This window comes from Chinchilla lanigera, unplaced genomic scaffold, assembly GCF_000276665.1.
Source record: "Chinchilla lanigera isolate Chin_1 unplaced genomic scaffold, ChiLan1.0 scaffold00004, whole genome shotgun sequence".
Taxonomy (NCBI): domain Eukaryota; kingdom Metazoa; phylum Chordata; class Mammalia; order Rodentia; family Chinchillidae; genus Chinchilla; species Chinchilla lanigera.
This window is the reverse complement of record NW_004955405.1, coordinates 35,942,685-35,969,728: the sequence shown is the minus strand read 5'-3', so window position 1 is coordinate 35,969,728 and position 27,044 is coordinate 35,942,685. Positions and strand designations below refer to the sequence as shown.

The 27,044-nt window shown below is 43.3% G+C and overlaps 1 protein-coding gene across 1 annotated transcript; it reads right to left on the bottom strand.

Annotated features, from left to right (window-relative positions):
• Window positions 1-7,306: 7,306 nt before the first annotated feature.
• On the bottom strand, window positions 7,307-27,039 carry Actr6 (ARP6 actin-related protein 6 homolog (yeast)). The gene is made up of 11 exons (XM_005374528.2): window positions 26,919-27,039; window positions 23,930-24,047; window positions 23,246-23,314; window positions 20,789-20,912; window positions 18,730-18,865; window positions 18,569-18,625; window positions 17,193-17,291; window positions 16,905-16,983; window positions 11,475-11,646; window positions 9,471-9,609; window positions 7,307-7,474 (listed from the first exon to the last, which is right to left on the bottom strand). The coding sequence occupies exons 1-11, from the start codon at window positions 26,984-26,986 to the stop codon at window positions 7,345-7,347; spliced, it is 1,191 nt and encodes a 396-aa protein (XP_005374585.1). The 5' UTR covers window positions 26,987-27,039; the 3' UTR covers window positions 7,307-7,344.
• Between the last annotated feature and the right edge of the window lie 5 nt (window positions 27,040-27,044).

Below are 27,044 nucleotides of genomic sequence, written 5' to 3'. Positions count from 1 at the left end.
CTGTCCGGGGCTGCCCGGGGGCCCAGGCCGGCGGAAACGCGGGCCATCGGAGGCGCCCGGGCGTGCTTTCCGGGGTGCAGATCCCCACCCAACCACAGGAGTGCGGGGACCTCCCGCGGAGCCCCCAGGTCTCGCGCAGCGCGCAGCCCAAGGCGGACCCTGGCGCGGCGGCCTGGGCCCCACGCAGCGCGGTTCTCAGCACGGCCGGGGCGCTCCGCTCGGTGCCGGGGGTGGGGGTCGCCTCCGCTCGGGTGCACGGCACGGAAGGGGCCGCACAGCGGGCAGGGGACCGGCGTCCGAGCGTCTTCTCCGAACCCGGCTGCTTTGAGGGTCCCGCCCACAGTGGGAAATTAGATGTAGTTTTCTTTTGAAGGGGGGTCTTTTTTGAGACAGGGTCTCCCTATGCCTTTCAGGCTGGCCTTGAGTTCACTTTGTAGCCCAGGCTGGTCCCGAACTTGCAAGGATCCTCCTGCCTCAGCCTCTGGACAGCTGGGATTACAGGTGTGCGCCACCACACCCGGTCAATTAGATGTAATAGACAATTTTAAAACTGTATCTTCCTAACTGGGTCTTCAGACTCAGCTGGCCTGGACTACCCTGCTGCAATCCCGAGAGAGTGGACTCGATTCTTATCTGACCAGCTGCACAACGGCCTGCACAAATACTTTGTTTTGCTAGCCTGCTGCAAGGGCACAGTAGCCCTGCCAAGGTCACACTAAATCTTGCCGTTTGTCCGGACCGACCCGGACCCCCGCCCCCAGCCCTTCCCGCTCCATGAGAATGCTCCTCCAGGTAAACCTGCCCGGACTCTCCTGCCTGGCAAGTGTGACCAAACGTACGTAACCACTTACCACTAACCCTTTATCCTCTCTGTGCTTCCTGCTGACAAAAAGCATGTAAGTTGCTGTTTCACTTTAAGCCAGTGCTGCTGTTCTCGGGGAGCGATCTCCTATAAACCCGCCGGCATTAACAAAAGTTGCCTTCCAATTCCCTGGTTTAAGTTTCTCCAACAGCCGAGGGAGCAACCTGCGATTGCCCCAGCCCCTGCGGTCCGGGCTCAGGCTCCGAGAGGCCTCCCCTCTCCTCTCCGCTCCCGGGTCCTGCCCGGAACTGGCTACTCCGAACACACGAGGCTCTGCTGTCCTGTCTCAGCAAGGGCTGGACCCCAACTGGGCGATCTTCGTCGGGACTGGTATCCCTTGTCCCAGACTCGTGGGGTTCTGCTATGTATTACAGTCAAGCCCGAATTCGTAGTGATCCTCCTGCTTCAGCCTCCCAGGTGCTTGGATTATAGTCGTGCATAACCACGCCTGGCTATAATTTATTCTTCTCTTTCTTGGTTTTTTTCAGAGAAGGTTTTGCTACATTATTTACTCAGCTGGCTTCAAACTTGAAATCTTCCTGTCTCAGCCTCCAAAGCACTGACCCGGCATGTGCTACCATGCCTGGATAACTGAGAATTTTATACAACTCGAAAGAATTTTTAATACCCATTTTCTAAGATTTTCATGTGGGAGACGAGATAGCATCCTAGATGACTGTATTCCTAGGCCAAAATATGTCAGCAAGTCATTTAGCCCCTCATGTCTGTTTTCTTACTTAAAAATAGGAATAATATAACCTCATACTATGGCTGTTAAACATTTGATATTTACATCAATATAGTAAAAGTAGGTCATTTTAAAAAATATATGTAAGATTCAACAGCACTCAGGAGGCTGAGGCAGGAGGATCTTTGTGAGTTTGAGACCAGCCTGGGTTACAAAGTGAGTTCAAGGCCAGCCTGAACTGCACATCAAGCGAGAAACTGTCTCAAAAAGACCAAAGGGAAAACAAACAAACAAACAAAAAAACAGGGCTGGGGGTGGGAATATATAGCTCAGCAGCACAGTGCCTGCCTGGCAGGTGCACGCAAGGTCCTGAGTTCGAGTCCCACTACAAAAAAAAAGCTAGGAGGAGAAGGAGGAGGGGAGGAGAGGCGGGTAGGAGGAGGAGGTAAATTTAAAAATGAAAATATAAAAGTCAAAGACATCACTGATGTTTAGAAAAAATGTCACTAAGGCATATATTTATTTGCTTGAATTACTAGAATTTCACAGCTACCAGATCTCCCCTTTGTTTTTTAAAGACAGGGTCTCACTATGCAGCTCAGGCTGGCCTTGAGCTCACTGTGTAGGCCAGGCTGGTCTCAAACTCATGATGATCCTCTTGCTTCAGCCTCTCGAGTGCTGGGATTATAGGCATGTACTACCATACCTGGCCCTCTAACCATTTTTAAATAGATACTGTTTGCCAAACTTTGTATAATCACCAAATCTCACAAATTCGTGTAATACCCTGCTTGAAATAAACTCATTTTTTTTTTTTTTGAGGTAGGGTCTCACTATGTAGTCCAGGCTGGCCTCAAACTTGCAGAGATCCACCTGCCTCAGCCTTGAGTGCTGAAATCACAAGTATGCGCCACCGCGCCCATAAACTCATTTTCTAATGCAGATAGATGCTGGATATTGGTTGAACATTGCCTTTTCATAGACAATCATGAAATGATAGGGATATGCTCAACCCAGGGGAGGTTACAGGAACCTAGAGGAGGATTAACTGACCAAGTATGAAAGGTTTAAACTAGGATTGGGGAAGACATAATCCCCAAGAGGTATCTTAAAGAAGTAGGAAGTATTAAATTCCTTATTAAGAAGAATTAGAAAGAGATAGATATTCCAGACAGAAGCACTTGGGAGGCTGAGGCAGGAGAATCACCAAGAATTTGAGGCCAGCCTGGACTTCATAGTGAAACTTTGTCTCTAAGAAAAAGAAGGAAGCTGGGCATGGTAGTGCATGCCTGTAATCCCAGCACTTGGGAGGCTGAGGTAGGAGGAACATTGTGAGTTCGAGGCCAGCCTGGGCCACATAAGTGAGTTCAAGGCCAGCCTGAACTGCATAGTGAGACCCTGTCTCAAAAAAGCCCCCCCCCCCAAAAAAAGGAAAAATGTGAACAAAACCAGTGAGCACAGTCAGGTGTGGTTTCACATATCTATACCTCCAGCTCTCAGGAGGCTGAGGCAGAAGGATTGTTGAGAGTTTGAGGTTAGCCTGGGCTATATAGCAAGACCCCGTCTCAAGAAAAAAAAAAGAAAAAATAAAGCAAGGCTGGGCCTGGTGGTGCACACCTGTAATTCCAGCGTTCAGGAGGCTGAGGCAGGAGGATCACTATGAGTTCAAGGCCAGCCTGGACTACACAGTGATACCCTGTCTCCAAAAAGTAAAGAACAAAAAACCCTCCTTGAGAAGTGGGGATCCTCCTTACCAGGGAAGGCGCCACCTTAGAGTTCAGTGAGACTGGGGGGTGGGGGGAAGCCTGTCATTGACTGTTGATGAATGTTTTGAAGATTCTACCACAACCCGCATTGCTGCTCAGAAGATTAATACCTTAGACAGGCAGCTTCCCTCTGAGCTTCAGTGTTTTGTTCTGTTCTTTTAATTTCAGCCAAGTTGTGCTTTCTGTTGCTGGGACAAACGCCTGCAGGAGACAGTTCAAAGGCACAAAGGTTCACGCTGGCCCACCCACCGTGTGGGAGGTTTCAGGCCATGGTCCCTGCCTGTTGTTTCTAGCCCTGTGGAAGGGCAGGGAGGAAGCAGAGAAAGAGGGGGGGGGGGAGGCTGGTGACAAAATACACCCGTCAAAGCCACACCCCCAGCCAGGTGCGGTGATGCCCGCCTATAATCCCAGCACACAGGAGGCTGAGGCAGCAGGATCACTGGGAGTTGCAGGCCAGCCTGAACTACACAGAGAGACCCTATCTCAAATAAACCAACAAACCCAACAACAAAAACAAGAAAGCTGCATCCCCAGTGACCTGCTTCATTCAGTTAGACACCCCCCAATAGCAGTCATGAACGCATCAATTGTCCAGTGAAGTTAGAGCCTTTATAATCCAATCACCTTCCAAAAACCCATCAGATGTCAACCAAGTCTTCAAAACAATGAGCCTCTGGGGACATTTTAGGTCACAACCATAACAGAGGCATAGCTTTTGGAGACTGAACCAGATCCTATCCGAAGTATCTTCCCATTCTTTGGTTAATATCCATCCGTCTGTGAGTAGTGAATTAATGAGGGAGAACGCGTAACTACAGTATGGTCTCTGGGCTGAAACAGAAATTATTAGGAAGTGAATGCTCAAAATTAAGGTAAAATAAAGACCACAAATGGTATACTGTCCAGACGTTATTCAACATGTGTTAAATGTTTTACTTCCTGGGCATGGTGGTGCACGGTAAACCTAGCTCTCAGAAGGCTGAGGCAGGAGAATTACCTGAGTTCAAGGCCAGCCTGGGCTGCAAAGCGAGACTCTATCTCATAAGACAGTAACAAAAAGTTTTATTTTATTATTTTTTAAATTGAATGACATTCCTGTAACATTTACTAATAGTTTATTTTGATCAATATAAATATACTACTATTCAATTAAACTTGTTTACAAAGAAAAATGGAATGTTTTTTGAGTGTTGTTGGGCATTAATATCCAAAGACAAATTCCTAAGCCAGCAGCCCTGTTTCCTAGTGACAGCTCAATAAACCACATTTCTTAGGCTTAAAAATAATTAAATTCCTTGTGGTACTGTTGTTGGATTTCAGGCTAAACACTTTTTGAGGGGACTTATTTTTCCCCCTGTATAAATTCCAGCTCCAATCACTGAGACGCTTAACCCCAGTTGAATTTTTTTCTTTTCTTTTCTTTTTTTTTTGTACTGGGAACTGAACTCACGACCTTGCACTTGCTAGGCAGGCGCTGTGCGGCTGCGCTGTATCTCCGGCCCCACCAGTTAAATTTCTACATTTCCATGGGAGCTAACAGCGTGACTCCTAGTGCTTGAGACTGCTGACTTCTGGCATGATTCATAGTGTCAGGTATGACAGGCTCTTCGCTTGGTCAAGCTTTGTGAGGCCCTGACCCTTCTCGGCCTGTGTACTGCCCTTTAGAATCCCGTTTTGCTAAAGAACGCTGCTCAGAGGGTTTAGCAAGAACTCCCTGCCCTTGATACCTGATCGGGTTGTTCCTCCTCCACCCCAGGTGAAGTCTGCTCACCTGGCCTGACCACAGCAAGAATCCGGCTGGGTCGGTTCAGCCAGAACCCTCTGCACCCGAGGCTGCCTCTTGAAGGGCTGTCATCCCTCACCCTCTTTGTACATTCTGTGCTGCTGTAACAGAATGCTCCAGACGGGTACTTTATAAACCACAGAGCTCTCCTACAGTCTTCATCCCAGGGCGGAGGCAGAAGCAGTACAGTACGCGCAGGACAGAGGAAGGGGGCCCAGAACCCATTCCTGTTACTTCTACCCCACTCCTGGAAGAGGCACCAATCTGCTCACCAGGGCAGAGCCTGGTGACCTAGTCTCCTCTTAGGGGTCCCACCGCCTAACACAGCCATCCTGGGCATGAAGTTTGCGACACATGAACTTCAGCGAGACCCCGAAACCACAGCAGACCCCAGCCCTCGTGGCTGCGACTGCCACCTCCACACGCCTGACCTGGAGCTCAGGCCCGTCCCTCTCCCGGCAAGAGTCCGCGGCACCGGTCTCCATCTATAGCTGTCATCCGGTCCGGGAAAACGCAGCCGTCATCACTGAGTATTTTCTTTGGAAGCAGGACGTCTCAGTTACTTTCCTGCCCCTTAGACACAATCCCCAACAGACACGAGGTAGAAGGGGGGATGTTTACTTGGCTCGGTCTGTCCAGGCCGCTGGCTGGAGGCGGGGCTTGGGAAGCAGAGGGGTCAGCGAGGAGGAGGAGGAAGAGGAGGAGGAGGACCGCCCCGGGACCTCGCCTCCCGTCACACTCCGCGGTGGGCTCACCGGAGGGCTCAGCCAGAGATGAGGGCCACACGCCAGCGAGCCAGGCGCCTCCGCAGCCCTCCTGAGTGTGTGAGGCTTTGGGGGCATCTAGATACTCTAAACCACAACACAGGTGCTATCCAGGTAAACAGATGACTTTCTAATGTAAACAAATTTTGAGACAAAATTTTTCTTCTTTCATATGTGTATACAGACAAATAGCAAAACAGATGGATGTATACTTCAAGACTGAAAGCCATTCTGAGACCTTTCTATTTGGTTTTTTTTTTGAACTGGGAATCAAACTCAGGACCTTGTCTTTCCTTCCTGTTTATTAGCGGACTGTAACTGCTGTTTTTTTTCTTTTGCAGAAGTAGGGCTGGAACCCAGCCGGGCCTCACGCGCCATAGCCACGAGGCCCAGAAGAGCTGTGGCGTTTAACGTCTTCATATGTCTACTGTGGGTCACATAAAGAATTTTTAAAATACAACATTACTAGCACACACCTGTAGTACCAGCACTCTGGGAGCCTAAGGCAGGACGACTGCAAGTTGGAGCCCAGCCTGGGCAACTTAAGGATTTAGTGAGACCCTGACTCACAACAAAAATTTTTTAGAAGGCCTGGACATGAAACTCAGTATGAGGGTACAAGGTTCAATCTCTCATACTATAAACAAACAAATAAATTAAGTGGTAATTTCTGCCAAGACAGTAGTGCCCAGAAACCTCAGTGAACTGGCTTTAGTCTCCACTCTTTCAAACTTACTCTAAGGAAAAAGTAAACATTATATGTATACATGGCATATTAGTTTTTTCAACTTAATTGGAAATTAATAAGAATGACACCTGTTTGCTTTTTGGTTTTTTTTTTGAGATAAGTCTCACTAGGTAGCCCAGGCTGGCCTCAAACTTGCAGCAATCCTCCTGCCTTAGCCACCATGCTGGGATTACAGGCATGTACCACCATGCCTGGCAAGAATGACACCTTTTAAATAAAATACTCAGTTCTAAGAGACAGAAAAATCCATATACACCTATGAACACTTTGACCAACTATTAGTCAAAGTGTCAAAACTACCTTCTATAGGTAACTGACCAGTGGGACAGTTAAATTTGTATCTTCAGGTATGAAGAATTAAACTAGCGCTGGGAAGATAGCTCGGCAGCACAAGCGCCTGCCTGGCAAGTGCAAGATCCTCAATTCAATTCCTGATAAAAAAAAAAAAAAAAAAAAACAGAATTAAACTTTTCATTTTCACCTTCTAATGAAAAATAACCTACTCTCAAAAATAGCATAGTCAGTGTTACAGCAGTACAGCTCCTAAATGAAAATACAGGCTGAGTTACGCTTACTGGAATAACCGTCCTAAGAAGCCTTCGACACATCAGCTATGCATTTACGTGAGTTCATGACTTAACCTTAGACTGGAAGGTCCTTAATCCTCTTTAAAAGAAATGCTGAAATTAAACTTGTCAAGACAACAGTCAAGACCTGCATTCAGGAAAGTCCCTTAAATATCAAATTTCTCTTCGCAGACACTGTGTCCGTTTTCTTCATAGTCCTCTCTTGTGACCACCATATCTTCAAAATCATCGTTCTCTGATATCAATTTTCCACCTTCCCAGGCATAAGTAATAGGGCTAAAAAGAAAGGTAAAACAAATGAACTGAAACGATTTTACAGAAATTGTCCATGGATAATTTATAGAAATGAATAACCAAAGTGCCTGAAACAGTAATTATTGACTAAAACACTGGGAGTGCTACCCAACTTCAAGAAAAATCATTTAAGATATAGAAATGCTGTAAAATATTTTTTTCTTCTAGGCCTTCAACGTATATACTCTCTACTTCCAAAGAAAAAACAAAAAAACAAGGAAAAGATCAAAAGACGTCTAGCAGGAAAAACAATGTTGTAAGTCTAAATTCCATTTATGGCAAAGATATATCATCTGATTAATTCCCACAGCAACTCAAAGTACAGCTGCTGATCCTCCCTTTTAAAAATTCCCACTTTGGGCCGGGGAAACAGCTCAGCGGCACTAGGTTGTGAGTTCAATTCCCAGTACCAAAAAAAAAAATCCACTTACCATTTTATAGATATAAAAAAAGAAGTTTAGGGAGGTTAAACTGGGAACTACAAATTAGTCTGGACTAGGATTTTTTTTTTTTTTTTCTTTTTTTTTGTCTTTTTGAGACTGGGTCTCACTATGCAGTTCAGGCTGGCCTTGAATTCACTTTGTAGCCCAGGCCAGCCTAGAACTCACAGTGACCCTCCTGCTTTAGCCTCTCCAGTGCTGGGCCTGCAGGAGTGCTGGGCCTGCAGGTGTGCACCACCATGTGGACTAAGATTTAAATTAGAAGTGTTTGCAGTACATGCTTTTGCTGCTACACTTTGTTGCCTTTTCTTTTCTTTTTTTTTTTTTTTTTTTTGTCTTTTTGAGGCAGGGTCTCACTATGCAGTTCAAGCTGGCCTTGAATTAACTTTGTAGCTCAGGTTAGCCTCCAACTCCCAGTGATTCTCCTGCCTCAGTCTCCTGAGTGCTGGGATTACAGGTGTGCAACACCACACCCAGCCACTTTGTTGCTTTTAATAAATGAAACATTCAACCCAGGCCTGCTGGGAGCTTTTTCTTTTTTTACACTTATTGAAACAAGGTCTCACTGAATTGGTAAATTGCTGCCTAGGCTCGGCTCAAACTTTTCCATTCTCCTGCCTCAGCCTCCCAGAGTGCTATCAACATCTAGCTAAAAATTTAAAATTTTGTGAGGCAGGGTCTTACTATGTAGTTCAGGCTGACCTCGAAATCTCAGTGATCCTCTTGCCTCAGCCTCCTAAGTGCTGGGGTTATAGGTGCCTCCATGTCTGGCTTTTTAATTAAAAAAAATTTTAAAACAATTTATGGATTGGCATAATTTCTCGTAATACTTTAACTTCTAAATTTCTATTTTTTGATAGAAACTCAAGAAATGATACATCTCAGATAAATCAAATACATAAAAACTTGATTTTTTTCCCTATCAAAGTCTTTTAGGAACAAAGACTAACATAATAGGGCTCTAACTTTTTTTGTGTCTTTTTGAGACAGGGTTTCACTATGCAGTTCAGGCTGGCCTTGAATTAACTTTGTAGCCCAAGCTGGCCTAGAACTCACAGCGATCCTCCTGCCTCGGCCTCCTGGGTACTGGGATTATAGGTATGTGCCACCACATCCAGCCTGGATCTACCTCTTCAATTTAGTTTAGTTTTCCTTGATACTGGGATTGCACCAAAGGCCTTCATACTGAACCTTACCCTCAGCCCCTTTGAAACATTTTGAGACCAGGTCTCCTGCTGAATCATCAAGTTGTCCACACTGGGCTCACACTTGTGATCCTCCTGCCTCGGCCTCCCAGGGGGAAGGGATCTTAAACGAACACTCATTATGCAACAAGTGTTATTGCTGGAGCTTTGCACTTCATCCCATTAACTCACAGACACGTGAAGTTTATCATTTCAATTTTTGAGAAAGGAAAATGAGAACTCAGTAGGTGAAATACACCTGCTGACACGGAGAAGCAGCGCGAAGCTCAGGCCTTCATTCAGCCCGCCTTCTCCCCGACACCCGCACCTCCCGTCTGTGTGAGCGGCACTTACTTCTCGGGCAGCACCACGGAAACGTCATAATCTGTTGGAGTCAGACATCGAACTTCTGAGTAGACCCGATCTCTAAACCCTGGGAAAAGGGAGTTTCCGCCCGTCAAAACGATGTTCTTGAAAAAATGTGGCTGCATTTCTTTAAAAGAAAACAGAAGGGAAAAAGCGTGAGGAAATCTGCTTCCTCATCTTTGTGGAAAGGCACAGATGGGGGCGTAGTAAGACGAGATTGTGGATCACAGTTCCCACTTGAGAAAGCATAAACTGTTTTAGGTCCATCCTAAAATGTGTACTGAGGTTACACTTTGCACAAGTGGACATTAAACTGTGAAACATGACCCAGCAGATCGTTAAAAAACGAAGGCAAGGGTGGATGGACTACTACTTACACACACACACAGACGGTTAACATTCTACAGCAGACATTTGCTCCTTCTAATCCTTCCTCCCCAAAATGGAGACGGTCTGCTGTCGGCTGAGATTACAAGCTACTATAAGAATGAAAAGGTCTTTCTTATTTTTTAACTTGCAGGCCCAAATTTCCACCTTATCTAAGACAGATACATTCATTGTTCAGTACTTAGCTTTGAGAGGGAAATAAAAACACACAATCAAGAAATTATGCAAAGAGGGGCTGGGGATTTAGCTTAGTGGCAAAGCACCTGCCTGGCAAGCGCAAGGTCGTGAGTTCGGTTCCTGGTACCGGAGAAAAACCAAAAAACAAAAACAAAAACAAAAAAAACAAAAAAAAAAACCAAAAAGAAATTATGTAAAGAATAAGTCAAGCTGGGCGTGGTAGTGCATGCCTGTAATCCCAGCACTTAAGAGGCTGAGGCAGGAAGATCGCCACGAGTTGGAGGCCAGCCTGGGCTACATAGTGAGTTCAAGACCAGCATGAACTACATAGCGAGACTCTGTCTTAAAAACCAACCAAACAAACAAACAAAAACAACAACAAAAAAGGAAAGAATCAAAGTGTAAATATTCATTAAATTATATGACGGCCAACACAGCCAACATAAAGTGCCACCAGCTTAGCAAGTAAAAGCCCCATTGGGAAATCCCGGAGGAGGAACGGGTGCCGGCCACCCCGCCCAGTGCTGCTGTCCACCAAAGCACCGAAGCGTTATGACACGGTACGAAAGCGGTACAGAATAAAATGTTGTGCATGTTGTGATCGCAACTTTATATAAAATGTGAAATTAGTCTTGGGGATAGCTGGGAAATAATTGTTAAAATGAGAACATTTGTGTGACTTTCTTTAACGAGAGGAAAACACACTGTATGCGCACGTGCTAGGTTTTCTTCAGTGCCTGCACTGTTCCTGAGGAAGCAGGAAGACAAGATGTAAAAGCACCAGAAAATTTAGGACGTTTACGTAAATCACGCCTCAGGAGACATCACCGTGAAGCACCACACCCCGGTCTCATTAAAGCCCCTGTATGTTAGTTCAAATGCGTAACACAGAGTAAGCCAGTCCCAACAATACCTGAAGACCATCAAGTTATCCATCTCTGAGCTGTGCAGTTTTTGGTCCAAAAAATTTTTTTTTGTTTTTTGAGACAGGGTCTCATTATATAGTTCAGGTTGGCCTTGAACTCACATAGTCCAGGCTGTCCTCCTGCCTCAGCCCCCTGAGTACTGGGATTGTAGCTGTGTGCCACCATGCCCAGCTTGGTTAAAACTTGAGTCTGAGGCCAGCCTGAACTACATTGCAAGATCCTGTCTTTAAAAAAAAACAACACTTTTCTAAGATGAATACAGTAACTGAATACTTGTGGGAAAATAAATTTCTTAATGTTTAAACAGTCTATAATACTTCACTAAATAGAATTCATCATCCAAGACCAATCAATAAGAATTATTCAAGGGCATTATGAGAAGTAGAGGTGCCATTTGCCTGAAATTATTTAGAAGAAACACTGTTCCTTGAACTCGTGATTTTTGAAAAATATCATTATTCTTCAACACTGTACCATGGTAACTGATGTACCACTGCTGTACCTTCAGGTAAGTTCTGAATGGAATAGACAATGGCTTCTGGAATCCCCATCTCTTGAATGCCTATGTCGGACGGATTGAAGAGTATTTCCGGAACAGCGAATCTCTCATTGGCCAAACGCAGAATTTGTTCCCCAGACTTGTATTTTCCACTCAGGACCATTTCTTCCCTTGGCTTAAAGACAAATAAGAAAGTTAAGCTACGTTATCTACTTCACATGACTAATCACCATCAGAAGATGTACTGTTACCATCTTGACCATGTTCTTGGAAAGATCTGGGTTCTCAAAAGTTAGAAAAATATGGCTTTCCCTGGTGTTGTTAGAACCACACACGCAAAAATATTACTGACTGTAACTGCATTCCCTGCAAAATAACCTGGTAGCTTTACTGTAGGCATTTTTTTAAAAAAGAGAAGTGCATAGGAATGGAACTTCACAACACATCTCTAAGGACATCCTGATTCGAATTTCTAGAGAACGAAAAACATGGTCTCACTAAAAAAACTTACTATATCTTGTATTCCTAACACTATTTCCTTTCATTCCTGACTGTAAATGTTTATTGGACATGTAGCATCATTTTATTAGGATTTCTTCTTTTCCTTGTGCAAAAGGCCTTACCTCTTAGCTGGACTTGGTAACCCACATCTGTAATCCCAGCACCCTGGGAAGCTGAGGCAGGAAGATCTCAAATTTTAGCCTGGGCAATTTAATGATTCAGTGAGAGCCCACGGGGCTGAGGATACAGTTCGGTGTGAAGGCCCTGGGTTTAACCCCGAGTACAGGGGAATCAGTTTTCAAATGACTTAAGCAAATACACCATCTTTGACCCTGAAGTTACTGTATGATGTCAATTCTATATAAAGGCTCAGTATGGCAAATACAAAGTTGAACCAAAGCTGATTCATGTTCTCGTTATTTACTTTCCGCTAACCGGCCCATCTATGAGCTGTGTTCCTCAAGGGGCCAGAAAAAAAAAGTAAGTAAAAAAGCTCCTTCCACAATATTCTACACCACAGCACTGTCCCTTTCAACTTTACAAGCAACCTCCAGCTCTTCTGGCTTTGGGCTATGGTCATTTCATCTCTCTTACAGATGCAGTTTTCCTCCCAAACAGAAGATACCCTGTCCCTTCTATAAATATAAAGATACTCAGGCATCTCATTTCTGAGTGCTCACACTCTGCTCTTGAATGAGCCCTAAAATCCCTAGTAAGCCCTTCTGCCTCTGACAGGCCCTGAAATCCTTTTCCCATACTGGGAGTCAGAAGGTGGGTTACGTGCCTTATTTCAGCTTTGGGGACCATTTAGGTCAGACCCAGTATGGGGACAAATCCAAACACGGGGATTCATTACACCTCTCTCTTTGCTCTTGCTTGTCTTTCAAATTTCCCACGATGGAATGAAGGTTAAATAAAAATATTTGACCTGAGCTCCAAGAAAAGCATAAAAATACTTAAGATGTATCAATTACTAAAGAGTAATATATGTAAAAAACTATTGGTTCCTTACTATAACCAGTTATCTATTTTGATTTCAGCTTCCTCACAGAGGCGTTTTTCTGACTTCCAAGTGAAGGGACCCTCTACTGTTCTCTACCATCACCCTATACTGTCACCGTCACACACCTACTACCTGGCACAGCACAGTACCCGGGTGTAGGAGATACTCAATAAATTCTTTTTTTCCTTTGAGACAGGGTCTTGCAAAGTATCTGGGGCTGGCCCTGAACTCACTATGTAGCCCAGCCTCGCCTTGAGCTCCAAGTGATCTGCCCCAGCCCCCCGGGTTGTGCCACCACCAGCAGCACTGGATAAATTCTTCAGTAATGGCATGCACCCCTGCAATGTGCTGTTCACCGCTAGGCATTTCCCGTCCAGCTGCTCAGTGAACTCGCATGTACCCTGTGAGGCAGGCATTTCATTTTTGCTTTATGTGCACTTAGTTTTTCTGAGGCAAGGTCTTGCTACATAGTCCAGGCTGATCTTGAACTCGCTAAGTAGCCCGGGCTGGCCTCAATCTTCTGGTCCTGAGCCAGGTGCCCTGAGTGCTGGGATGCAGCTGTGTGACCCTGCTCCCAGCCTCTCCTTTCCAGCTGTGCCCAGTAAGGTGAAGGGACTTGCTCAAGATCCTCTTACGATAACCCAGAGCACACGCAGAACATTCCTTCCATATGCTGCCACTCTTAAGCTGGTTGTGAATGATCTACATTTCTATCACTTGAAAATTCCATGCTCAAAATACTATTTTTAAATAAAAATTTCCTGGAAGTTACACAACATTCTAAGAATGAGGAAAACTATAAATCACTGGGTTTTGTTGTTTTGATCTTTTTGAGACAGGGTCTTGCTCTGCAGTTCAAACTAGTCTTAAACTAACTTTGCAGCCCAGGCTAGCCTCGAAATTGGTGCGATCCTCCTGTCTCAGCCTCTGGAGTGCTGGGATTACAGGTGTGCGCCACGACACGCGGCTATAAATCACTTTTAACCCAATTAAACGATTGGTGTAGTAACAAAAAGTTTATCATTCCACATAGGAATATTCTTTCTTCTTTAGCAGAATGGAAGATAGTCTTTATAAATGTACAAGTTCATTTAAAACTGAGATTGATTTGAATTTAAGGGATATAACTCACTTTGTTAATACCCAACCTGAAATTGATGCAGGCTTGGGGACTTTCAGTTGACAAAACATTGGAGGTATTCTAGTTTATGGCTCTGATTTTCACACAAGGATCATGTGACTGATCAAGTATCTAAAAAGCCGGTACCAGATGCCCTTATTAAATGTCAGCACTAAAGCCGTTAATTGTTAATATATAATCTGGTGCAAGTAGTTTTTGTTTCTGAAAGTCTAATTCCAAAGAGACTTTTTTAGACAGAGGTGAATGAAGGAATTTGCAAGGGCTTCTGGGAGTTATTTTAGTCAAGGTAGGCCATGATGACTGCACAGCCTCAGAGCTCATCTCTGGGACCACCGGTTTATGTAGTAATGGTTCTACAAAGAGCAGTCATTATTAACAAGGAGGGTGGTTTTCCCAACTTAGGTCAGAGAGATGGATCATATACTATTAGACATCCTCTTTCTGATGAGACATAAAACTGGAACTTCTATCAGTTGTAAACAGTAATGATACTGAGACATCATTTCTATTATTATTATTATTACTATTATCATCAGCACTAGAAAATCAAGGTTGCAACTTTCCCATTAAGTTTTCCACAAGGGAAACTTTTTTTCCCTTAAACAGCATCTCACTATGTAGTTCAGGCTGACTCCAAACTCACTATACAGACCAGGCTGGTCTCACATTCGTGATTCTTTTGCTTCCGCCTCCTGAGTGCTAGGATCATAGGTGCGTGCCACTGTTTAGTTTTTCTTGAGACAGTGTCTCACTATGTAATTCAGGTTGACTTTGGACTCACCGTGTAGCCCAGACTGGCCTTGAACTTGTGGTGAGCCTCCTGCCTCAGCCTCGTGAGGGCTGGAATTAAAGGTCCACACCTAGCTTATTTTTAATGCCCCCTCAGGATTCCAATAACGAGTAAGGTTTGAGGAGACTGCAAATCATGAGACATTACTCAAGATCCACTCCTGTGGAAATGCAGATTACCATTGCTAATTTAGAGTGCATTAATTCCCCACAAGGTGTCTTTTTTATCACTGGAGTGCTTTCTAATTTTGATTTTGTGAGTATGGGGCAGCCGACCTAAGGCCCCACAATGAGCTACATTCCTAGCCCTTTTTATTTTATTTTAGGACAGAGTTTTGCTAAATTCCCAAGGCTGGCCTCAAACTTGCAATCCTGCCTTAGCCTTCTGAGTAACTGGGATTACAGGAGCGTGTCGGTATCTCCTGGCTACCGGACTGTTTGAATCAGCTATAAAATAGGAAGATGATCAAATGTGTCTAATGAAATAAAGAGTTGGTGCCTAAACGTTTGGGACTGTTTTCCTTGCTGAATTATGACTGATATTTCATCTCTATAACCTGCCAAAGTAAATAATTACCTAAACCATGTATGCATCAATCAGCTTAATGCAACTTTACAAACAAGTTAACATTCATTTTTTAAAATTTGGTGTTCATCATTCACAGACATGGTTTAGACTTCTTTTATACTTTTTAGTTATCCTTCCTATTTATGTACTCCTGGACAACATAGTTATTCTGTACAGACCTGAAAGCGTACACACCTCTCTAAAACTTGCTACTATGTAGAGTTTATCCACGATCATTTTCATTAGTTTGTTTTATAGTATGGATATATAAAAATCATTTATTCTCCTCCTGTGAGGGGAGGCTGATCCCAATTTTTCAGTATTCTATAATGAATATCATAAATGTCTACTTACATTTCTGACTAAGGATTTTTAACTTGCAATCTTTAGTAAGCCAGTAACTAGCAGGGCAAACTTCACATTTACCCTTCGAACAGTCTTTATCTCAGCTGATGAAAGGTAAGAAATTATTTTGACACCCGAGATAAGGGGTTTCTCAACACGTTGAAGGTGCACTGGAATTTGCCCTTTTCCCTTTTCTCCCTTTTTCGGTGGTACTGGGAATGAAAGTGGGGCCTCGCGCATGGCAGGAAGCACTCTGCTGCTGAGGGACATCCCTGGTCCACACCCGGCCCTTCCGACTACCGTCTGACCTACGGCATCAAACTCGAGTACAATTCAGTCTGGGGTCAGCTGTGTTAGCAATTTTTACAACAGCAAAATAACCAGTTTCTAGTTAGATTTAGGCTAATTCTTAAGTAAACTGAAAGTTAATTACAATGTAGGTAATGATTTTGTTTATTTCTAATATCTTTCCCATGTGTTATCACAAGGCTTACAGACTTTTCTGAATAATTTAGTGAAAAACTTACCAATAAAATTTAGTAAATTTATTAGTAAATAAAAATTTACTAATAAACTTCCACCTGGAGAAATGGTCACCTGGAAAGCAGTCACGAACAACTTTAAGACCCTGTAAATTCCAACTGGACAGGAGATGCTTTTCAAATCTGACTGAGGTGGTCATTTGACGAAATATCATTGAGGGCTTTTTTTTTTTTTTTTTTTTGTCTTTTTGAGACAGAGTCTCGCTATGCAGTTCAGCCTGGCCTTGAGCTCACTTTGTAGCCCAGGCGGGTCTCTAACTCGCAATGATCCTCCCGCGTCAGCCTCCCAAGTGCTGGGATTATAGGCATGCGCCACTGCGCCTGGCTTGAGGGTTTTTTCTTTGCTTTTGGCATTACTGGGGATTGAACCTAGGATTTTTGCACTGAACTGCACCCCAGCGCTTTTTATATTTTTTATTTTGAGACAGGGTCATGGTAAATTGCCCAGGCTGGGCTTAAACTTGGAATCCTCCTGCTTTAGCCTTGCAGAGTGCTAGGACTACAGGTATGCACCACCATATCCAGCAAGGATTTTTCAAATTACCTTACAAAAGCCCTTCTTAATTGTGCTAAAGTCAGGCAAAACATAGTCTACCATGACTGTATTGTCTTCTCCTTTCAACCTGTAAGACAAAACCAGAGATTTATGAAGTACTTTAATTAAGGGAAGCACCATCCAAAAATCAACTTTCCAATTCTTAGTTTACACTTATACAGGCCAGGGATGTAGCTCAGCGGCACAGCGCCTGCCTGGCAAGCGTGAGTTCGATTCCCACCACCAAAAAACAAAACAAAACAAAACAAAACAAAACAAAAAACACCTTATACATACTTTGCAATATCCATGTCTCTGTAAAAATCCTGAGACACATAGCATACATCTTCTTTCACTTGATTAATGACATGTGTTTCATCCATAACATGCAGCTGCCTAGCAGAAATACACATCACAAAATGTGAAGTGGAAAAAAATAACATAATTAATATTTCAATTTTTTTTCTGGAATTAAATTTTCAGGTAACTGATTTTTTTCAAGCATTTGGGATTTATTTTATTTATTTTTTTGAGACTGGGTCTCGCTCTGTAGTTCGGGCTGGCCTTTAACTTGTGGCAATCCTCTTGCCTCAGCCTCCCGAGTGCTAGGATTACAGGTGCGCACCTTGAAGTCTGGTTTCACACACTCCTGATAGGATAAAGACAACAGCCGTGTATGTTGCACTTTGGCTCTAGACTGTCCCCCCAAAACCCCATGCGTTAAAGAACAGTCCTCAGTTCTTTGCTCCTGGGCCGTGGTGGGGCCTCTCGGTGGGAGGGACTCAGGTCACTAGGGGTGTGGTGGGAAGGGGACCTGGGGGGGCCAGCTGCTCGCTCTCTGTCCTCTCTGCTTCCCAGCTGCAGGAGGCACCAGGGTTCCTCTCAGGGTCCCATGGTGATGTGCTGTGCTGCCGCTGCCTGGAGCAGCAGGGCCCAGGACCACAGCTGAAACCTGGATCACAGCCCAAGTCAGCCTCTCCCTTTGGTACGTTAACTGGGTCAGGGGTTTGGCTACACTGACACACGCCAACCTTTAGGACGCCAACCTCTAGCACGAGGGAGGGCTTCAACTTGCTTATCAGGTTTCTGTTTACCGTAGTTTTGTTTACAAGGGCTTTTGACAGTACAGAGTTTTTAAAACTCTTTTCGGAGTGGGCAGTACTAGGAACTGAACCCAGGACCTTCCCACTTTACTACATCCCCCACCTCTACCATCCAAAGTTAGTATTTCAAGAAATTGAGATTTAAGAATGACATTTAAAGCCCAGTCTGGTGGCAAAGAGGTTAGAAACAAACACAGAATAATTTAAATATTGTACTTTGTGCAGTGTTCTGACTGGAGAGGAGATTTGTTTTCCTTTTTAGACCCTTTTGTTTTATATGGATTTTTTAAAAATTTTATTTTGAAGAGAAAAAAGTAAAACAAAATTTCAAAGAAAGATAATAGGAGAGTAACCACGGTTAAGACAGTGCGCATTATTTTTATATATGCATTTTTGTTACCCTACTCAATTGCAAGTAGCTTTGCAATTGTAATATCGATAGTAATGATGTTTTTGAGTTATAATAAAGAATTGCTGTTTGTAGTTACAACTAAAGTGCAAAGAACTTTAATTTCTTTATAAAGTTCAGTCCTAGCACCTCATCCTCCCAGACTCAAGAGCAAGTGTTACCTGTAGGAGATGATCTCCTTCAGATGGTTGGTTAAGAGTTTTCCTCCCACATTTATCCTAAAAGAGGAGAATTCAATTTTGGTTCAGTTATCACACACTTCACCCTAAGAAACAACATGCAAATAACATGAAATAAGAAAAGAAAACTAAATGCAACTCACCGAATAATTGCTTCTTTTTTCTTTTTACTTCTACAATAAGGAACTATATGTGTAAAAGAATATCCACTGTCTACGATAATACAGCACAATTCAGAAGGATTATCTCGGAAATACCTATGGGCACTGAGCGCCCCGGCTATCAAGAAAAAGAGAGAGAATATTTTATTAGACTTTCTTTTTTTTTTTTTTTTTTTTTTTTTTTTTTTTTGGTCTTTTTGACTTTTTGAGACAGGCTCTCACTATGCAGTTCAGGCTGGCCTTGAACTCACTTTGTAGCCCAGGCTGATCTCAAATTTGCAATGATCCTCCTGCCTCAGCCTCCTGAGTGCTGGGATTACAGGAGTGCACCACCACACTCGGCGAGAGAGAATATTTTAAATAAATAGTAAGTATTCCACTTACAGCAATAAAGAAAACTAAGGCTAACAGGAAGTTCTCATTAATTGTAAGAAAAATGTTAAATGATAATTTCATTAACTGTCACAAGATCTTTAAAATGTTTAAACTTCTAAAATTCACACCTATGTGGTAAATATAAAAAGAAAAACTCATGATCAGTTGTTTTGTTTTCCCAATACTGGGGACTGAGAACAAGGCTTTCACAAAGTCACATTCTTGACCTTTTCTAAATTTTTATTTGAGACAGGTTCTTCCTAAGTTGCCCAGGATGGGCTCAAACTTGTGATCTTCCTGCCTCAGCCTCACAGGGTGCTGGGATGTGATCAGCTTTAAAGGGCTATTTCATGGCTCATAACAATTACAGCAGCAGGTAATTTCCCTGAGCATTTACATGTCAGGCTCTATTCTAAACTCTATAGAAGGAGTGTATGTAGTACAGTGTGAACTTTCACATTCACAGCAATCCCATTTTACAGATGGGGACCTCGGACTCTAAGGCACAGCAAAGGGAAACCATGTGCCCCAGCCACACAATTAGGAAGTGGCAGAACCAGGATTTAAGCAGGCAGTGTGACTTCATTTTTTTTTTTTTTTGGTACCGGGAATCAAACTCAGGACCTTGCACTTGCCAGGCAGGCACTTGTGCCACTGAGCTATATCCCTGGCCCTAAATGCACTTTTTTTTTTTTTTTTTGGTCTTTTTGTTTTGGTACCAGGAATCGAACTCAGGACCTTGCCATTGCCAGGCAGGCACTTATGCCATTGAGCTATATCCCCAGCCAGGCAGTGTGACTTCAAAGCAGGGCCTCTCTACCTGGGGGCCGCTGACATTTTGGGTAACTCCTTTTGAGGGGCTTTCATGTGGATTAGATGCTTAGCAACACTGGTCACCTGCACCTACTAAATGTCAGTAGCACTCTCCTAGTGTAACAACTACAGATGTCTCCAGAGTCGCCAGTATCCCCAGGGAGGAAGATCACCTCTGGCTTAGGACACTCCTGAAGATTATGCTCTTAACCACTGCAGTATATTGTTTCTTATACAGGCATAAGTCCTGCAAGCAAACTATTGAAATACTTTCATTGGACACACTCGGGTAATGCAATCCTAGCTTTTAACAATCTTGTTTCCAGATATTTTCTGATTGTTTTCCTTCATTTTGGCAACCAAAGCTATTCATATTATTTATTTCTTTATTGATATTATTTACAACATTAATAATAATGGCAAACCTAAGCCAGGTATGGTGGCACAGGCCTGTAATCCCAGTACTTGAGAGGCTAAGGCAGGAAGATCACAAGTTCAAGGTCAGCCTGGGCTACACACTGAGCTCAAGGCCACTTGAACTACACAGTGAGATCCTGTCTCAAAAACAACAAAATAAACACACAATAGCAAACACATGAATAACAGAAAAGATAACTAGCTCACGCTAATCTTTCAGATAGTATTATAAATATATGTCTAATAACTTTATTTAGGAGAAATATATTAATAAAAAGAGAGGTTGGCTTTGCAATTTCTAAAGGCCCACTTAGTTTTAAAATTCTATGTTTTATCTCCTTTAGACCTAAAGAATTCCACCTAGCATTCAGAATTTTAAGTTTCTTTACTACATTCATAACGATATAATACAATTTCAATGGAAACATTAACTTACCATTTACTCTTAATACTGCTTGGAACTGGTATTCTTCAAATAGAATTTCATTCATTGATTCTTGAATTGAAGTGAAGTTAAAATACGGTTCTGTGATAATAATATTAGTATCTAAAAAATCAACCTGAGGAAAAAATCCCCAAAAGTTTCATGATTTTAGTGACTGTCATCAACACTTGTTTTATGCCAATTTACACAAAATTATTTAATCTTCACAATAACCCTAATGATTGCATCCCCATTTAATGGATAAGCAAACTGAGGCAGAGAACAACTGAATAAGCTGCTAAGGGGCAAAGCTAGGACTTGAACCCAGGGAGTCTAAACACAGAATCCATGTACTGCTGGGCACAGTGGTACACACCTGTGATCTCAGCTATTCGGGCAGCTTAGGAGGGTGGAAGAGTTTGAGGGCAGCCTGAGCAGCTGAGCAAGACTAGGCCTTCAAAAGAAAAAGACACAAAGGCTGGAAGGAGCTCAGGGGCCCCTACATTCAGTCCCTATCTCCTCACACACAGGAAACCAAACCAAACACCCACTGACAAACAACCAAACACCCCAGAATGTGGCACTGCACTATATGCAATCCTGGCAGCATTAATAACATGTAACTGCCAACTTGTTAAAGATGTTCATGCAAAAGTAACAAATGATTTCAGCGGAGCCACTCTTATTTTATTTTTAGTAGAAAAATGGCTAGAAGCTTCCAGATAGGTTTTCTGGAGGATTTTTATACACAGAAAACGCAAGAACATACACTTAACCAATGCAGTGGTGCGTGCCTTGTCCCCTGCCTTCTCCCGAGCGGCAGTGCAAGCCACAGAGGCGAGGCACCACGCGGCCTCCACAGGGTGGTGGCTCGTATCATTTGTCTTCACAACTGGTCCTGGCGGCTTCCGCCAGCTGAGCCACCCCCCATCGTCTGCCTGCACTTCTGTGAAGGTGCTGCGGGTGCAGGTCTGCTGGGAGCTAACCTCCCACTTTAACCTTCCCTCACGGTGCAGGAGCGGGTCCCCGCCTTCCGACACGCAGCTGCTCGGAAGACCATGAGCGCGACAGGACTCAGGCCCTGTGCAATCACTACCAGCTGAGCCTGCTCGCTCTCCTCCAAGGTGGTGCTGCCACTAACCCCTGCTCAAGGGACAAGCGGTCTCCTGAGGGGGTACATGCCATTGGCCATACGTTTTTCCCTGGCCCCAGCCAACAGTCAGCTGCTTCTTCCTTCATTTTTTTTTTTGGTGCCGGGAATCAAACTCAGGACCTTGTGCTTGCCAGGCAGGCGCTGCGCTGCTGAGCTAGTTCCCCTTCCTTCCTGTCTGGGACAGGTTCTCACTATGCAGTTCAGGCTGGCCTTGAACTCTCAGGAGTCCTACTGCCTGAGTGTCCTGAGTGCTAGGGTCACAGGAGTGCGCCACTCTGCCTGGCTCTTCTTTGTTTCTGACCTGTGCTTGTAAATCATCTTCTGCAGTCAAGTAGCAGTCCAAGGCCTGGGGGAACAGGTGATTGCCTGAGGCATTTCTAGCTCACAGAGGACAGCCTTTTGCCACTGCGGAGATACAGTACGGCCAACTGACAAAGCAGATAAAGCTCCTTTAGTGCTGGATGGCCTGCTGAATGCCAAAATTATTAGGCCTTGCCATGGGTGCTGGTGCAAGTCTGTAATCCTGGCACTCAAGAAGCTGAGGCAGGAGGATTGACAGGAGCTGGAAGGCCAGCTTGGGCCACATGAACAAGTTTAAGGCCAGCCTGCACTATCTTGTGAGACCCTGTCTCAAAAAGCCAAAAACAAGTTCACCTAGCATGTGTAGGGCCCTGCGCTCAAACCCAACATCAGGGGAAAAAAAAAGAGGAAATCTGAAGACAATTTTAATCTTGAGTTTCATATAGACTATCTCTAATTAATTTCCTCTTTAACAGGAGAATGCTATTCATTTGCATTTATTAAATATTTAGATAGTCAAAGGTAGGCAAAGTGAAATGACTGTACTGAAAACACATTGCTAGCAGGGCGTGGTGGCACACACCTGTAATCCCAGCACTTGGGAGGCTGAGGCAGGAGGATGGTTAGGAGTTCAAGACCAGCCTGGGCTACAAAGTGAGCTCAAGGCCAGCGTGAACTGCACAGTGAGACCCTGGCTCAAAAAGACAAAAAAGAAAAAAAAGAAAACAAATTGCTTAAAAAAAATAAATAAATAAAAGAAAATAAAAGAAATTGCCAAATCTTTTTTTTGTCTTTTTGAGCCAGGGTCTCTCTGTGCAGTTCAGGATGGCCTTGAACTCACTTTGTAGCCCAGGCTGGTCTCAAACTCGCAACCATCCTCCTGCCTCAGCCTCCCCAGTGCTGGGTTTATAGGCATGTGCCATCATGCCCGGCACTGAATCTTAAAATACAGGTTCTAATTTTTCACTTGAACTAGACACAGAAATGGAATTTCAATATACGCTCTGATTTGTTACCTGATACATTTCTTTTCCGAAAAGGTAATCCCAAACTTGTCGTTGAACGTCCCAATTCACCAGGTAGCCCTAAAAAAAAACTTTGATAAGCTTAATTATCAAGAATAGTTGAACAATTCTTAAAAATCACATTAATATTAATTCTAAACACTCTAGTTCTTTATGTCTGATAGTTTATATCTAATGTTCTTTATGTCTGTATAACTTTTGGTCTAATGTTGTGTCAATTTCAAACTACTTACATTGTTATTTTTGTCCCTAAAGTTTAACCAAAATGTGAACGGCACGCTAATGCAAAGAAAAAGTATTTTCTATGTTTGTCTTAATATGTGCGATACCATCTATGTAGATGTAACATAAATAAAATTCAGTATTCACAATCAGAAGCTAAATAATGGCCATTTATTTTTACCATGGCAATTTTTTTTTTTCCTTCCAGTACCGGGAATCGAACTTATAACCTCGCGTTTGCCAGGCAGGCGCTGGGCCGCTGAGCTAAATCCCCAGCCCTACCATGGCAACTTAACGTCAATTTTTCGTTTTAAATACATCTTGGTTAAAATTTAGGTCAACTCTCCTCAGAAATCCAAAAATATTTTCATACATGTACAGAGTCTTGTATGTACAATTAAAAATTACATTTAAATTTAGATTTCTAACGCTAGAAATACATGCGTGGGTTACCTTTTGAAAAGGAAGGATGTAAAAGAGTCCTGAAGGATCTTTTATTTCATCTATCTGGTTAGCGGTAAATGTTTTAAGCCGTGCTGTTTTTGACCTGAACTGACAATTAGGAATAACCCTAGAACAAAGAAACACAATTATTCCCTAAATATTTACTTCTTCAAAATATCTTCACATAACCACCACCCTCAAGGCCAAAAGATAAGGTCATCCAAGCCAGTGTTTCTCATTCTGTCTTTAAATAATTTTTAAAAAAATTTTTTTAAAGATTCTAATATTTAACCCATTCTGTTCTGAACCTTTTATCTTTCTCAAATAATCTTCAAGAAATGCTAGCCGGGCGTGGTGGCACATGCCTGTAATTCCAGCACTTGAGAGGCTGAGGCAGGAGGATCACTGCAAGTTCCAGGCCAGACTGGGCTACAAAGTGAATTCAAGGCCAGCCTGAACTGCATAGTGAGACCGTCTCAAAAAGATAAAAACATAATAAATAAAAAGAAATTCTGGTTGGGCATGGTGGTGCATGCCTGTAATCCCAGCACTCTGGAAGCTGAGGCAGGAGGATCGGTGTGAGTTCAAGACCAGTCTAAGCTACAAAGTGAGCTCAAGGCCAGCCTGTACCGCATAGCAAGACTATGTCTCAAAAAGACTGAAAAAAAAAAAAAAAAAAAAATCCTTAGATGTGGGTATCAATTCTGCTGCTGCATACATGAGAGTCAGGTCTTGATAAAGGTCCTCGTCTTTCTGGTTTTAATGTGGCAATTCTTAATATCATTCAACGATGTGTTCACAGGTTCAGAACTCTGGCCTAAAATTAAATTTCCATAAAGCTAAAGATTTTCAATCAGTCCAAAGGGTGCCGGCTGTCCTGGCTTTCCTCAGGACATCCCGCCCTGCTTCCTCCAGGACATACTTTTATCTTGCTTTTTCCTATTTTACTCAGCTTAAAGCTCACTCCGCAGAGCCAGTTTCTCTTCATGCTTCCCTTTCACTTTTTCAGATGAACTTTGCCATTGCTTTTTTATAAAAGGTGCCAAAGGATACAGAAGTAGGAACTATTTTTAAATATTGTTGTAGCCCATCATGAACTTATACTCTGTAAAGACAGATCAGTGCTATTATTATACACAGGTACGTACATGTACACACACACGGTGATATTGGGAGAACACTGTACAAATGCCTTGTGTCTGTTTATTTCACTTACTACACACAAGCTCTTTCCCTACGTGTTTAAGTATTCTTTGAGAATATAATTTTAAGAAGCTGAATAGACAGTCTTCAGTGACATGTTCTTGTAATCTCAGGTACTCAGCAACTGTCACAGGAAGGTTCCCTAAACCTGCAGTTTAAGGTCAGCCGGGGCAACACAGTGAAACCCTGTTTCTTAAATTAAGAGAGGAGAGACCAAGTGGGTGGAGGAGATCCAGAGATATCAAGCAAGCTCCAGGTGCAGTAGAGCACTTGCTAAAGTGCAAAGCCCTGGGTTCAACCCCCAGCACCAAAAATGAAATAAAGAAGCTGCACTGCTATTAATCTCACAGTTGTATTATAATGCATTTAGTCAATTTCTTATTATTTGCTTGCTTTCTATTTTTTTGTTAAGGGTACACAAAGTCTATAAGTAATAAAGAACATGTACTTCTTTTCAAATACTTCTAAATGATTCCTTAAGTCATAACAAAATTGCTGTCAAAGGCTATCAACAAATGCAAGCATGGTGGTGCACACCTGTAATCCCAGCACTTGGGAGGCTGAGACAGGGGACTGCTGCAAGTTTGAGGCCAGCCTGGGCTACAAAATGAGTTCAAGGCCAAGCTGAACTGCATAGTGAAACCCTGTCTCAAAAAAAAAAAAAAAAAAAAGACTATTAACAATAATATACACTGTCAAAATGTCTTCCAGAAGACTAACCATTTATATTCCTATTCCAGTATGAGTTCCCTTTTTAAAAAAGAAATGGGGCAGGGCTAGGGATTAAGCTCAGCGGCAAAGCGCCTGCCTGGCAAGCACAAGGTTGTGAGTTCGATTCCTGATACCGGAAGAAAAACAAAACAAACAAACAAACAAGAAGACATAAAGAAATGAGGGGGCCCAGGATACAGCTCAGCGGCACGGCACCTGTCTAGCAAGTGCAAGATGCTGAGTTCGAATCCTGGTACCAAAAAAAAAAGGAAATGGCTGGAGCGTATGTAGCTCACTGATAAAGCACTCACCTAGCACATGTGAGGCCCAAAGTTTGATCCTGCGACCTGAAAAAACTACTTATTTAATAACATTCATAAATTGTATGAATAAATGCATAAATGCACCTTACAAATGCACTTTTTATTTTTATTTTTTTGGTCTTTTTGAGACAAGGTCCTACTATGCAGTTCAGGCTGGCCTCGAATTCTCAGCGATCCTCCTGGCTCAGCCTCCTGAGTGCTGGGATCACAGGCGTGCGCCACCACGCCCGGCTCTCAAGTGGTTTTTTTGGGGAGGCGGGGCGAATGCATTTAAGTACGGTATTTCTGTTTATCTGACTTTGTCAACCAGGCCAGCCATTAGGCTAAAGCCTTCAAGTCCCTATACCGTTAGACGCCAGCTTTTTGATTTTGTGGGTCATCCAACCCTTTGGAGATCCAGTGAAACTTATAATCGCGTCCCCAAGAAACACAGAACACCCCAAATGTTGCCCACTTCTGAAGGTTCATGAACCTTTTTTGTCTTTTCCTGAGGAATACATCATTAAAAGCCTACTCTCCTTGGCTGTTTTCTGTTACAAAACGAAAACACACACACCCCACTTCCGGAGCACACAGCCCAAACTAAACCAAAGTCAATTCCATTTCAAAGCTTCGCAACCACCAACCCGACTCCAACCAAAGCATCCTTCTGGCTCGGATTAGGGCCGGGTGAGCGCGTTTGTAGTTCCCCGATGTCCAGAAAGAAAACGTTGCATGCAGAACTTCTAGGTTCTTGTCCCTTGAAGAAATCGAACACTTACGAGACATTTTCATGACTGTAACCGATTTTAGCGTTGTAGGCTCCGTTATCCAGCACCAAAGTTGTCATTTTAGTGCAAACCACACCACACCAGTTGTGGCTTTCCCTTCCGGTCCCTTCTGCTCAA